The 13,539-nt window shown below is 43.7% G+C and overlaps 1 protein-coding gene across 1 annotated transcript in view; it reads right to left on the bottom strand.

Moving 5' to 3' along the window:
• Positions 1–12,197: 12,197 nt before the first annotated feature.
• The window catches only part of IKBKB (inhibitor of nuclear factor kappa B kinase subunit beta), a 49,907-nt gene continuing 48,565 nt past the window's right edge, over positions 12,198–13,539 (bottom strand). Inside the window, exon 22 of the mRNA XM_057696551.1 lies at positions 12,198–13,503. Coding sequence (XP_057552534.1) covers positions 13,438–13,503 — 66 coding nt within the window. The 3' untranslated portion in view covers positions 12,198–13,437. The remainder of the gene's footprint in view (positions 13,504–13,539) is intronic.

Below are 13,539 nucleotides of genomic sequence, written 5' to 3'. Positions count from 1 at the left end.
GGCAGCGAGAACTGTGTCTGGAACCCAGGGGATTCTCTGGAGTTTCTCTTGGCGCTTTTACACGCAATAGTTGAGAGTCATGTAAAATTACAGCAGAAAAAGAAAAGGCTGTGTGATTTTGGATTTGGATTCTTCAGGAGTGAAGATTTGGATCACAGCACCTGGCAAAAGAATCCTGACCAGCTGAGGCTGTGGCTGAGGGCAGGGGAAACACGGAACAGGTAGTGGGGGAAAGAAAGCCTAGGATCAATTCCAGCCTCAGGGAAGGCATAGGTATCAGTTATGGAAACAAGGATGTCAGGAGCTTTGTGCATTTTCCCTTTGCCTGTGTGCTTATTTGTGCATGCAATCCATTTTCTTCTTCTCTCTCCTTCTTCCCAATATTATTTCATATGCAGGTTGTTGGAGATAAACGTTACAATTTAGTGCCGCTGAATTTGGGGAGTCCCTAACATAGCTGGTGATGGATACAGTGACTGCATCTCTTGACTTGGGAGAAAGGGTGAAACAGTTTCGTGTCTACGCAGTGTGGCTGTACGTCGTCAGGTGGAAAGAGACTTGTTTTGTTGGGAGGACGTTTACGTGTACGTGTGAGGATGCGCGTGGAAGCGGACCGTCAAAGGGCTGGACTCTAAGCATCACCGGTTGAGTGCCTGTTCATCCCAGCCCCCTCCCTTCATGGTCTTGTTTTTGATATCGGAACATCTCTGCTTTGCCAGCTGGCACGGTTATCAGCTCTGTCGCCGGGGACACTGGAGGGACCCAGAGGAGGAAGGGGTTCTTCCCGTTGCTCCAAGGTGCTCCGACTGGGGGCACCCCGGAGGTGACTCCCCACGACGCCACCCCTGTAGGCAGTTTCTCAGTGGGCTGTGTGCCGTGATTGGTGCAGGAATGCCACATCCTGTGGGAACCAGCATCATTCCAGCAAACTGGGAGACCGTTTGTGTGGGGAAAAATCTGACTCCTGCCCCACCCCCATAGCCAACTCTTTCTGGAGAGGGAGGGTCACTTCTGAGAGCCTTCTTGGTCAAATTTAATTTAAATTTATTAAAGATCAAATTTAAGTACAATAGATAGCTAGTGGGAAGCTGCCGCATAACACAGGGAGATCAACTCGATGACGGGGGATGACCTAGAGGGGTGGGATAGGGAGGGTGGGAAGGAGTTGCGGGAGGGAAGGGATATGGGGATCTATGTATACATACAGCGGATTCACTTTGTTGTACAGCAGAAACTGGCACAACAGTGTAAAGCAATTATACTCCAGTATATTATACTCCAATAAAGAAAATAAAGAAAAACAGGGCAGACTTTCAAAAAAAAGATCAAATTTAATTTAAATTTAGTAAATCTCCTCATGCCTCCATCTCCTCATGGGTAAAATGAGGATAATGATAGCACTTATTTCGTTAGAATTGTGAGGACTAACAAAGACTGTATTTTAGCAACCTAAACCCACCAAAGTGTGAGAAACAACCACGATTTTATGTACCACTAAGAAAAAAATGCCCTCAGCTCAACTCTGGCACAACGTCTTCACAATAATCCACCATGACCGACGGGTGAGTCACACCGGCCTCTTGCTGCTTTGAGCTCTTCTGCTGCGTGTGTGAACTTGGCACTTTCTCCTGCTGTCAGCTGCACTGCTTGGCACGCGAGATAGATCTTGTCCTTTCGTCTGTATGGTGACAGACAGCCTCGCCCTTTTGTAGGTATATTCCATTCTTAGGACATAAGAATTTGGTGGTTACTTTGAAATGTGGAATTACGGTCCTATCTCCACACCAAATATTTATTTGACCAATATCAGATTTATGCTCACTGCTGTTTCTATGCCTTCCTGTGTACACAGTACATTTCTGTGTGAAGTTGAATCAAAGGGTAATCTTTCTGGGACTTTCCTGGCGGTCAAGCGGTTGGGACTCCTCGCTTCCAGTGCAGGGGGCACGGGTTTGATCCCTGGTTGAGGAACTAAGATCCTGCATGCTGTGTGGCACGGCCAAAAACGCAAACAAAAAAGGAGTAATCTTTCTGAAGAGATTTTTAAAGGCAATTAGACTCAATGTGGGTAGTACCAAGTGTACGTGGCTCAACTGAATGACAGCTATGACCAAGTTCACACACACAAGTGACAACAGTAAGTCAACAGTCATGATTGTGACATGGCATTGATTCAAAAACACGTCCCACATTGAAAAAAATATACACTTTTTATAGTTGATGAAACATATATTTCAGGTAAAGTTAGTTCAGTGCCCGGCATATTTCAACCAATCTACACATGCTGGTCCTGCTCCAGATGCATCTTTCAAAGATGTTTTCCTTCTAGAATGCACTGTCCAGTACAGCAGCCACCTGCCACACACCCAGCCACAAAACTAGGCTTCTACCTCCAGGGATCTTTTGCTGTTTTTCTAAATTGTAATTTTAAAATAACTATAGAACATTGTAAACCAATTACAATCCAATAAAGATGTAAAAAAAAAAACTTAGATTCACAGGAAGTTCCAAACAATTACAGACTTACAAGAAGTTGCAAATACGCTACAGAGAGGTCACAAGCATCCTGCACCTAGTTTTTCTCAATGGTATATCTGGTAAAAGCCAGGTAGCTGACACTGATTCAATGTCTGCATACAGCTCTATGTCATTGTAACACATGTAGATCTGTGTAGGCACCACCAGAATCAAGATACAGAACAATTCTATTACCAGAAATACCTCACTCGGGCTATCCCTTAAGCACCCACCCACCTGCCCTCCAATGTTATTAATTCCAAGAGATCACTAATTTCCCTTTATTCTCCGTCTCATAATACAGTCATTTTGAGAATGTTATATCAATGGAACCACAGAGTATGTGACCATTTGAGACTGGCTTTTTTTTTTTTTCCACTCGGCATAACGTCCTTGAGATCCATCCAAGGCATGTAACAATAGTTTGTGCCCTGACATTTTGGTATCTTTCATCTGACCATCCATTTCAAATGTACCCATTCAAACATTACCCAGCATCATGGTTTATGATTTAAAAAAAAAAAAACTGGTCCTTATGTCTAGTGGCACTTTGAATCTTTTATGCCAGGATACTTTAGCAGTATCAAGAGGATTTTATGGAAAATTGGATAGTCTCTGTGATCAAAGCTAAATAAAGGATAAGCAACCTGCCTTGTGGGTTTTGGAAAGGCTACTTCTTAACAATCTTCCGCACACCCGCCCCCGGAACTTTCTAGCAGTACGACAGTCACTTACTTGAAAAGCAGTACCCAAATGCTTTACGACAGTCACTTAGTTGAAAAGCAGTGCCCAAATGCTTTATTTTAAATAGATTCACAGTAATCAAAAAAAAAAAAAAAAAAAAAAGTTCGTGCCTTTTTACTGCTGAGCAGGGCTCCACTCTATGATGTATCACAGTTTAACTAGTCACCTGTTGTAAGAAATGTTGCTTCCAGTTTTTGGCTATTAAAAATAAAGCTGCAGTGAACACCTTTCTGTGTGGACATAAGATTTCATTTCTCTAGGATAAATGCCAGAAGTGTGATTGCCAGGTCAATATGGTATCTATTTAGTTTGTTGTTGTTTTTTTTAAATAAATTTATGTATTTGTTTATTTTTATTGGCTGTGTTAGGTTTTTGTTGCTGCGTGCAGGCTTTCTGTAGTTGCGGCAAGCAGGGGCTACTCTTCATTGTGGTGCACGGGCTTCTCATTGTGGTCGCTTCTCTTGTGGAGCATGGGTTCTAGGCACGCAGGCTTCAGTAGTTGCGGCACACAGACTCAATAGTTGTGGCTCGTGGGCTCTAGAGTGCAGGCTCTAGAGTGCAGTTGTGGTGCACGGGTTTAGTTGTTCCGAGGCATGTGGGATCTTCCTGGAGCAGGGATCAAACCCATGTCCCCTGCATTGGCAGGTGGATTCTTAACCACTTCGCTACCTAGGAAGTCCCTCTATGTAGTTTAAGAAACTGCCAAACTATTCCAGGGCACCACTTTATACACCACGAACAATGTATGAGTGATTCCACTTCCCACAGGTTCACTAGCACTTGATATTGTCACTTTTTTGAAACGTACTTGCTTTGGTAAGTGATAACAATATCACATCCCTAATCATTTTAATTTGCATTTCTCTAGTGACCAGTGATATTGACTGTCTCTATGTGATTACCACCCGTGCATCCTTTTTCATGAAATGTCTCTCCATGGCTTTTGTCCATTTTCTAATCAGACTGTTAGTAAAAAAGAAAATGTTAAGTTTTGAGAATGCTTTATACATTCTAGATGAATCCTTTGCGAGATATATGGTTTGCAAATATTTTCTCCAAATTTATAGCTTGTCTTTTCATTCTCTTAAGTATCTTTCACAGAACAAAAGTTTTTTAATTTTGATGATGTCTATTGATTTTTAAAATTTTATGGGCCATGTTTTTTGGAATAAACTTATTTATTTATTTATTGGCTGTGTTGGGTCTTCATTGCTGCACACAGACTTTGTCTAGTTGTGGTGAGTGGGGGCTACTCTTCGCTGTGGTGTGCGGGCTCCTTATTGCCGTGGCTTCTCTTGTTGTGAAGCACGGGCTCTAGGAGCGTGGGCTTCAGTAGTTGCAGCACACGGGCTCAGTAGTTGTGGCTCACAGGCTCTAAAGCGTGGGCTCAATAGTTGTGGCGCGAGGGCTTAGTGGCTCCACAGCATGTGGAATCTTCCTGGAGCAGGGAATCGAACCGGTGTCCCCTGCATTGGCAGGTGGATTCTTGACCACTGCGCCACCTAGGAAATCCGATGGATAGTTTTTGATTGTTCCTACTTTATGTTCCCGAATTTCCCCCAGTCCTCTCCATGCTACGGGTGCAGACGAACCACATAAAATGTCACTGACGTGTTTTTGTTGCATCCCGTTTCACGAGGCCGAAAACCCCTGCCAACTCTCGAAACCCCCCACCCCCTGCCCCCACTCCAGATGCCTCCACCAGGGTTTCTGGATGCCCCACTGGGGGTCACCAGCCACAGCTGCCAACCGCATGGAGCTGGGTGTCAGCGGCTCTGGACTGTGAGGTTGGACACGTCTCCCCTTAGGGCTGCACTTGATTGGAGGGACCAGAGTCTTTGTGGGAATGGTCTTCCTGTTTCATTTAGAGTCCTCTCCCTGGGGCTCAGACAGCGTCAGGCTGGGCTGTGCCTTCTTGGATGACATGCTGGTCACTTCTCCCTTTTGATGTTGGGGACTTGCCTCCTTGCTGGGGGAAATCCTCTCCCAATGATTCCAGGAACTGGTGTCTGGGCTTCCTGAGGCTCAGGTTCTTGATGTCTCATCGCAGAAAGAATTCAGTGAGAGACAAAGTGATAGGTAAGAAGTGCATTTATTTAGAGGGAAACACACTCCACAGGCAGAATGTGGGCCATCTCAGACGGCGAGACATACCTATGGGCCATGGTTTTGATATAATGTCTGAAAACCTCACCAAGCTCTACACCCTGAAAGTTTTCTGTATTCTTCCTAAATGTTTTGTAGTTTTATATTTTACAGTTAAATCTATGATCCATTTTGAGATAACTTTTACATAAGGTGTGAGACAGGTCAATGTTTTTTTCCTAATGGCTATCCAACCATTTGCTGAAAAGACTATCCTTCCTCTACTGAATTACTTTTGCACCTTTGTCAAAAATCACTTGGTTGTACTTGTGTGGGGCTACTTCTGGGTCCTCTATTCTGTTCAACTGATCTATGTGTCTATTTTTCTAACATCACACCGTCGACTATGTTTTGAAAGTGGGTAGAGTCATTACTTCCTGTTCACTCTTCTCTTTTATAAGTAGATGCTATTTATTCATTTGAGGAAGTTTCTATTTCTGTTTTTCTGAGACTTTCCTCTTGAATGGGTGTTGAATACTGTCTAGAGGTTTTTTGCATCAATTAATATGATTGTGATTTTTCTCCTTCAGCCTCTTAATATGTGATTACACTGATGGATTTCCAAATATTGAACCAGCTTTGAATCCATGGGGAAAAAAAACCCACACTTGCAGATTTTTCATTAATGTTCTGTTAAGGATTTTTGCATCTATATTCATGAGGCTGTTTCTGGGTTAATTTTCATTTTCTGTACTGTTTTTGTCTAGTTTCATACCATATTAATAGTGCCCTCATAAAATGAATTGTTAAGTATTTCCTCCTGTTCTGTTTTCTGAAAGAGATAGTGTAAAATGTGTTAATTCTTTCAACATCTCGTAGAACTTTCCGATGTAACCATCTGGGCCTGGAGGTCTCTTTTTCAGGGGTTTTAAAATTACAGATCCAATTTCCTTCATAGCTATAGGGCTATTCAAATTATTTCATATTTGATGAGTTGTGGTAGCTTGTGCTTTTCAAGGAACTGGCTCATTTAATCTATCATATTTATATGCATAGAGTTGTTCACAGTTTTCCTTTACTATTCTTTTGATCTCTGCAACATTGACAATATCGTTTCATTCCTGATATTGATAATTTGTGTCTTCTCTCTGATCTTATCAAAGAACCAGCTCATTGTTGTATTGATTTTATTGTTTTCCTTTTTGTCAGTGCCTTTGATTTCTTCTCTTATCTCTATTGCTTTGTTCCTTCTGCTTGCTTTTGATTATTTTGCTTTTCTTTCTTCTAAGCCCTTGAGGTCATCTGGTGTTATAAATTTCCCTTTCAATTGGTATAGCTGTATCCTACAAATTTTTGTATGTTGTATTTTCATTTTCATTCAGTTCAATGTATTCTTAAAAATTTCCTGTGAGACTTCCTCTTTGGTTCAGGGCCTATTTAGAAGCGTGTATTTTTAGTTTGCGTACGTTTGGGGTTTTCCTGTTATATTTCTGTTACTAATTCCTAGTGTGATTCCATCGTGGTCAGAGAACACACTCTATATATCAGTTTTTATAAATTTGTTGAGGTTTGTCTTATGATCTAGGATTTGGTCTATCTTGGGATATGCTCCACGGGTCCTTGAGAGGAAGATGTACTCTGTTGTTGTTGGGGGAATGCTCTATGAGTACTGATGAGGTCCTGCTGGTTGATGGTGGGGTTGAGTTCTTCTATCTCCTTTACATACTGCTGGTTTTACACAGCTGTTCTATGAACTGCTGAAATCCCCGGCTGTGCTTGTGGACTTGTCGTTCCCACCTTGCAGCTCTACCATTTTCATATACTTTGCATCTCTGTTGTTTGGTGCGTATAGACTTAGGGTTACTATGTCTTTTCATGGACTGCTGCAACTTATTATTCTGAAGTTCTTCCCCGTCACTGGTAATTTCCTCAGCTCTGAAGTATAATTTATCTGATATTAATATAGTCACTCCTGCATTCTTTTGATTAACGTTTGCATTAATCTTCCTTCCTTTTACTTTCAACCTGTTTTGATCATTATATTTGAAATGAGATTCTTGTAGACAGCATATATTTGTCTTTTTAAAACTCACTCTGCCAAAATCTGTCTTTTAATTGCTGCATTTCAGTCTATTTACATTTAAAATAATTATTGATGTGTTAAGGCTTAAGTCTGCCATTTTAGTTTTTGTTGTTTTCTGCCTTTTCTCTGTGCTTTTAGTTTCTTTTCCTTTTCCCTCCTTTTCTATAAGTTACTTGAACATTCTTTAGAATTCCATTTCAATTTATTTATAGGGTTTTTCAGGGTACCTCTTTGTATATCTTTCCCAGCTTGCTCTAGGTATTGTATTACATATGCATATCTTATCACAGTTTGATACTTGAGTCCAAAGTGTCACTTTATGAATTCACTCTGAGTTCAAGTGAAGTATAGAAACCTTGCCTCTCTTTATAACCATTGATTCTATCCCATTTATAACAAAATTGTCTTAAATACTCCCTCTACATACATTGAGGACCATATCAAACCATGATATAACTTTTGCTTCAACCACCAACATGATTTAGAAAGCTCCAGAAAGGAAGGAAAGTCTATTATATTTATCAATATTTTTAGTCTTTCTCCTATTCTTCTTTCCTTCCTGACCTTCCAAGAACCCTTCTTTTATCATTTTCTCTGTTTTAGAGAGCTTCCTTTGGCCATCCTTTCAGGGTGTGTCTACTGACTACAAATTCTCTTCATTTTCTCTGGTTTGAGAACATCGTGATAACCCCCCTTCATCTGGAAGGCGTTCCTGAATATGCCTCTAGTATATTTTAGCTGGACACAGGATTTCAGGCTAACAGTTCTTTTCTATCAGAACTCGAAAAATGTGCCATTTCTTCTGAGCTCCACAGTTTCTGATGAGAAATCTGCTCTCATTAAAATAGCTTTCCCCCCAAAACTAAGGTGCATCCTCTAGCAGCTTTACGTATTTTTTCCTTTGTCTTTAGCTTTTAGAGGTTTGACTATATGTGTCTTCATACGGATTTCCTTCTTTGTGAGGATTTATCCTGTTTGGGGTTTGCTCAGCTTCTTGAATATACAGGTTTATATTTTTGGCCAAATTTGAAGGATTTATAGCTATTCGTTCTTTGAATACTTTTCAGCTACACCTCTTTTCTTCTCTCCTTTTTGGGACTTAGATGACATAAATATCAACTCTTGGTATAGTTCTGCAGGCCTTTGAGGCTCTGTTGCTGTTTTTTTTCCCCTATGTTTTCTCTCTGCTGTACTGAGAGAAATATTTTCAAGTGCTACCAGTATTTTCAAGTTCACTGATTTCTCTCCATTCTACTGTTGAGTCTATCCATTGACATTTTTACTTCAGTTACTGTATTTTTCAGTTCTAAAATTTCCACTTGGTTCTTCTTTACATCTTCTGTTCCTTTTCTGAGACTTTGTTCATTTCAAGCAAGTTCATCATTATTGTTTGAAGCATTTTTTAATGATGGCTGCTTTGATAATCCTTTTCAGATAATTCTAAATCTCTGCCACTTGGGCATCTGTGTCTGTTGAGTTATCTTTTCTCAGCTGAGGTTTCCTAACTCTTGATGTGGTAAGTGATTTTGGAAGGAGACCTGGACATCTGAGTCTCTGGTGATGAGCCTCTGGATTTTATCAGCAGGCCTCCTCTGACCTATCCAGCAGGGGAAGCAGGGGGCTGTCTCATCACCACCAAGTGGGAGTGGAAGCCCAGGCTTCCTGAGTGGGAAGGGCTCTTCCTCACTGTTGGGTGGTGACGGGAGTCCAGGGTCCCCAGTAGGTCTCTGTTGTCACCTGGGGGCAGGAGCACCTTGTTCCTGCAGGGCATTGTGGGATGCTCTCCACCGACACCGGTGGGGGAGGCCTTGTTACCATCCAGCATCAATGAAATTCCCAGTTCCTCACCCCATCCCTCCAGTGGAATACTTAACGACAGCCCAACGTGTGTGGAAGTTTAAGCGTCCCCCTTGGTCTTTGCAGGCAGGGGTGGGGCCCGTGTTTTCTGTGATGTTTGGCTGCAATAGAGCGGCTATTGTTTAATTTTTCCTGTTTTGCTAGGCTGCCGCTGTTCTGAACCTTTAGCTAATGTAATGCGTTGAATGCACACCCCGCCCCCCAAAGGTATGCCCATGTCCCAGTTCTCAGAACCTGTGAATATTACCTTATAAGGCAAAATATGTGATTAAGTTAAGGATTTTGAGAGGGGGAGCTTATCCTAAGTTATCTGGACTGGTCCTTAATCCAATGACAGGTGTCCTTATAAGAGATATGCAGGGGAGATCTGATGGACAGAAGATGAGGCAGTATGACCACATGGGCAGAAACTGAATAGATGTAGCCACAAGCCAAGGACCACCTGGAGCCACCGGAAGCTGGAAAAGGAAAGGAACATATCTTCCCTACAACTTCTGGAGGGAGCACAGTCCTGCCAGCATCTGGATTTCAGAGTTCTGGCCTCCAGAACTGTGAAGGAATACAAATCTATTGTCTTAAGCTGCCCAGTCTGTGGCAATTTGTTACAGTTTGGTACTGGAAAGTGGGTGCTACTGTAAAAAAAAAACCTCTAAAAATGTGGAAATGGCTTTTATAATGGCTAGATGTTGGAAGAGTTCTGAGATGATAGAAAATGCCTAGGTTGCCTTAAACAGATTATTGGTATAAATATGTGTTAAAGACATTGATGAGGGCTCAGAAAGTGAGAAGCATGGTAGAAAAAGTTTTTAGTGTCTCAGAGAATACATACATTGTCATGAACAGAATGCTGGTGGATGTGAATGTTGCTTGGCTGAACTGTATCCTACCATTATGTGGACAGCAGAACTTGTAAGCGATGAACCTGGGTATTTTGCCGCAGAGGTTTCCAAGCAAAGTGTTGAAGGTGCAGCCTGATTTCTCCTCGCTGCTTACAGTAAAATGCAAAAGAAAAGAAAGAAACTGAAGAAAGAACTGTTAAGGAGAAAAGCAGCAGCATTTGATGATTTAACAGATTCTCCATCTATCCATACTGCAAAGGATGTTAAAATTAAGAAATACACTGTTGCGGAGAAATCCAAGAGTGCAGTTGGACAACCTTTGGCTGAAGATTACGTGTGGGACTCATAGACCCTCTCACTCATCTCAGCAGAAGCCAGGAAAAGAAGTGGGGTTATCCAAGAATGACCTGTGGATCTTTTGCTAACGGTGTGCAATTCCAAGACATACACAGGAGACCCACAAGATTATTAAGAATGTTATATCAGCAGAAACAAGCTTGGTCTGAAAAAGAGAGAGAGAGGATGGAGTACGTCTGTTGGACTTCTAAAACGTGACAGCCAGGACATGGTTGACAGAGTGACTTCGTCGTGAACGTGTGCTAGCTGTCAAGACAAATGAGGAATGATTCTGAGGGCAGAGCCACGGGTGCAAAGGAAGAGACTGGTAGAGCAGCTACAGAGGTAGTGGGTGTAGAGGCAGAGGCCTAAGAAGCTGCTGTGGGTTCAGTGGACAGAGCCTCAAGTGACACAAAATTATTCTCAGGACTTGAAACCTAGTGGAATTTACTGTGGTAGATTTCAAACTTGCTTTGGGCTAGTGACTCCTGTACTCCTTCCGATTTCTCCCCTTTGGAATGGGACTGTCTGTCACATGCCTATCTCACCGCTGTATTTCGGAAGCCGATAAAGTTGTTTTCTAGTTTCACAGATGGAGGAATTGTGTCCCAGGATGCATCATGCCCAGAGTCTCTGCCAACCTCATGGAGAGGATGCGATTCAAGGCTTCTGAACTTATGATATTTAGATTTTGGTCTTACTGCTGATTCTGTGGTGCATCGAGACTTTTCGGGATGAATGTATTCTGCACATGGAGTGAACATGAATTTGGGGGGGCTAGATTGTGGACTGTAATGGGTTCATTGGTGGCCCCCCAGGAAGAAATGTCCACATCCTAATCCCCAGAATCTATAAATATTGCCTTATATTGAAAAACATGTGATCAAATTAAGGGTCTTGATCAAATTAAGAGCCTCCTAGGCACTTATCCTGAATTATCCATAACAGCCCTAAATTCAATCACAAGGGCTTTTTATAAAAGGCATACCAGGGAGATGGGACAGATAGAAAAAGAGGTGGTGATATGACCACAGAAGCAGAGAGGCAGCCACAAGTCAAGGACCTCCTGGACCCACCAGAAGCTGGAAGAAGCAAGGAACAGAATCTCCCTGAGACACTGGAGAACCTGATGTTAGACTCCTGGCCTTCAGACCTGTCAGGATAAATGTGTTTTAAGCCATGAAGTTTGTGGTGCTTTGCTGCAGCAAACCTAGGAACCTAACTGAGCTGGAGAGCAGCTTCTTCGTTCGCGCCACCGGTTGGCATCTCCAGCCTCCGTCAGGGACACGGGAGGCAAGAGGAACACCCAGGGAACTCACCACCACGTCGCCGCTCAGGGCCAAGGTCCCTAGCTGGTTGGCCTCCTTCCCAGTACCTTTCAGAGTCCTCTTATCTTTGCTTCTAAATACCATCCAAGGATCTCAGCTGTACTAGCAGGAGGAATAGGAAAAAGTACATCTGCTCCACCTTTTGGAAGCGGAAGTCCTACCTCCAGAATTTTCAATTTTTCAACCAATTAGCATATTCCAGTTATACTACTCTTTTTAAGCATTAGCTTTGGTGATCCCTCCCGAATTTGAACCCATCCCAGCCTACCTTTCAGGCCAAATTTCCCACTGTGTTCCTCACCGGTGTTTCCAAAATCACGCTTTACCAAACTCCAGTTCTTTGGGACATTAATCAATGCTACACACGCACGGGAGGAAAAAAAGGCTCTGTGGTCAAATGAGTTGGGTAAACAGTGGATTTAGGCATATTTAAGCCAGTTTATTATTATCGGACTTTCAGATTCTTTAATAAATCAGTGTATAATGTGAATCTCCAAGAGGCAGTTAAAGCATGAAGCGCTTCCCAAACTTCCTTGACGCAGAACCCATGGTACTGCCTCTATGGAAGACACTCTGTAAAGCTCTTCTGGGCCAACTTTCTTCTCCAACCAAGCCTGCCTGTTTGTTATCATCTGAACTCACGTTGCTTTCCTGCCGTTACGTGAAGGAGAGGTTTTGTGAAACGTCAGAGAGGCAGTGCTGGTGCCCTGGTACTGTTTGATCAGGCACCGTTCAATTTCATAAAACTTTCCATTAGAGTTGGATTTTGAATTCGTTCAGTCCTAACCAGAGGTATTATAAAAATAGACTGTGGGATTGGAGTCATGTTACAAAATAGAGACTCTATTTTTTAAAATATAAATCCATTCCACGATACCGCTAGGTGACACGAGGGCAGCAACCCCCCTGCCCACCCCTGCCACACCCAGGGACGGGTGCAGGCTGGTGGTCGACAGACACCGTCTCTTCTTTCCTTCTTCTGCATGGCCACTCGCCCCCGAGGACTCTTTGGGACCCACGGGAAGGGAGATGCTTGTTCCTCCCGCTGCCAGCGAGTCACTCTGGCTGGAAGGACTCTGGACGGGGAAAAGCACCACTCACTCGCAGCCTGGCGCGAGCTCGCAGGTGGAAGGAAAATGTTAGCAGCAGTGACATCAGAAGAGGAGAGAGGACCAGGCCGGGCCAAACCCATGGTTTCAAACTTTGCTTAAGAGAAACTGGGTCCAGGTGAAACCCGAGCTTGTGAAGACAGGTAGGTGAGGGCTCTGGAGATCGGGGGCGGGGGGTCAGGTACCAAGTGCTGCTCATACTTTGTCCTGAAAGTCAGTTAGACGTGCGTCCAGTGGTCTGTGGGCCCCCGGCACGTGGAGCACTTCTCCCCGTGTGGAGGCGGCGGCCGCCGTGGCTCTGTCCCCCTAACGCCGGGCGCGGCACCCACATCTGTCAGGCCTCGGCGGAGGAGGATGTCCCTTGTGCAAACAAGCTGCTGGCAGTGCCCACGGAGGGCCACACCCTCGGTCCACGGTGACGGTCACGACGGTGGAGGAAGCGAGATCTCCGTCTGGGAGCCGAGGATGCCGGATGTGATGATGGCGGGGCCCCGGGGGCCCTGGGCCAGGCAGCCCAGCAGGGTTGGGGCCGCCCGCTGTCACGAGGCCGGCTCCAGGCTGTGCTGCTCCTCCTCCTCCGACTGCAACCAGCTCCAGTCTAGAGACTGAAAGTCAACGGGCACGTTAAAGCACCGCAGGCA

This window comes from Hippopotamus amphibius, chromosome 10 (assembly GCF_030028045.1).
Source record: "Hippopotamus amphibius kiboko isolate mHipAmp2 chromosome 10, mHipAmp2.hap2, whole genome shotgun sequence".
Taxonomy (NCBI): domain Eukaryota; kingdom Metazoa; phylum Chordata; class Mammalia; order Artiodactyla; family Hippopotamidae; genus Hippopotamus; species Hippopotamus amphibius.
This window is presented reverse-complemented; position numbering and strand designations above follow the sequence as displayed.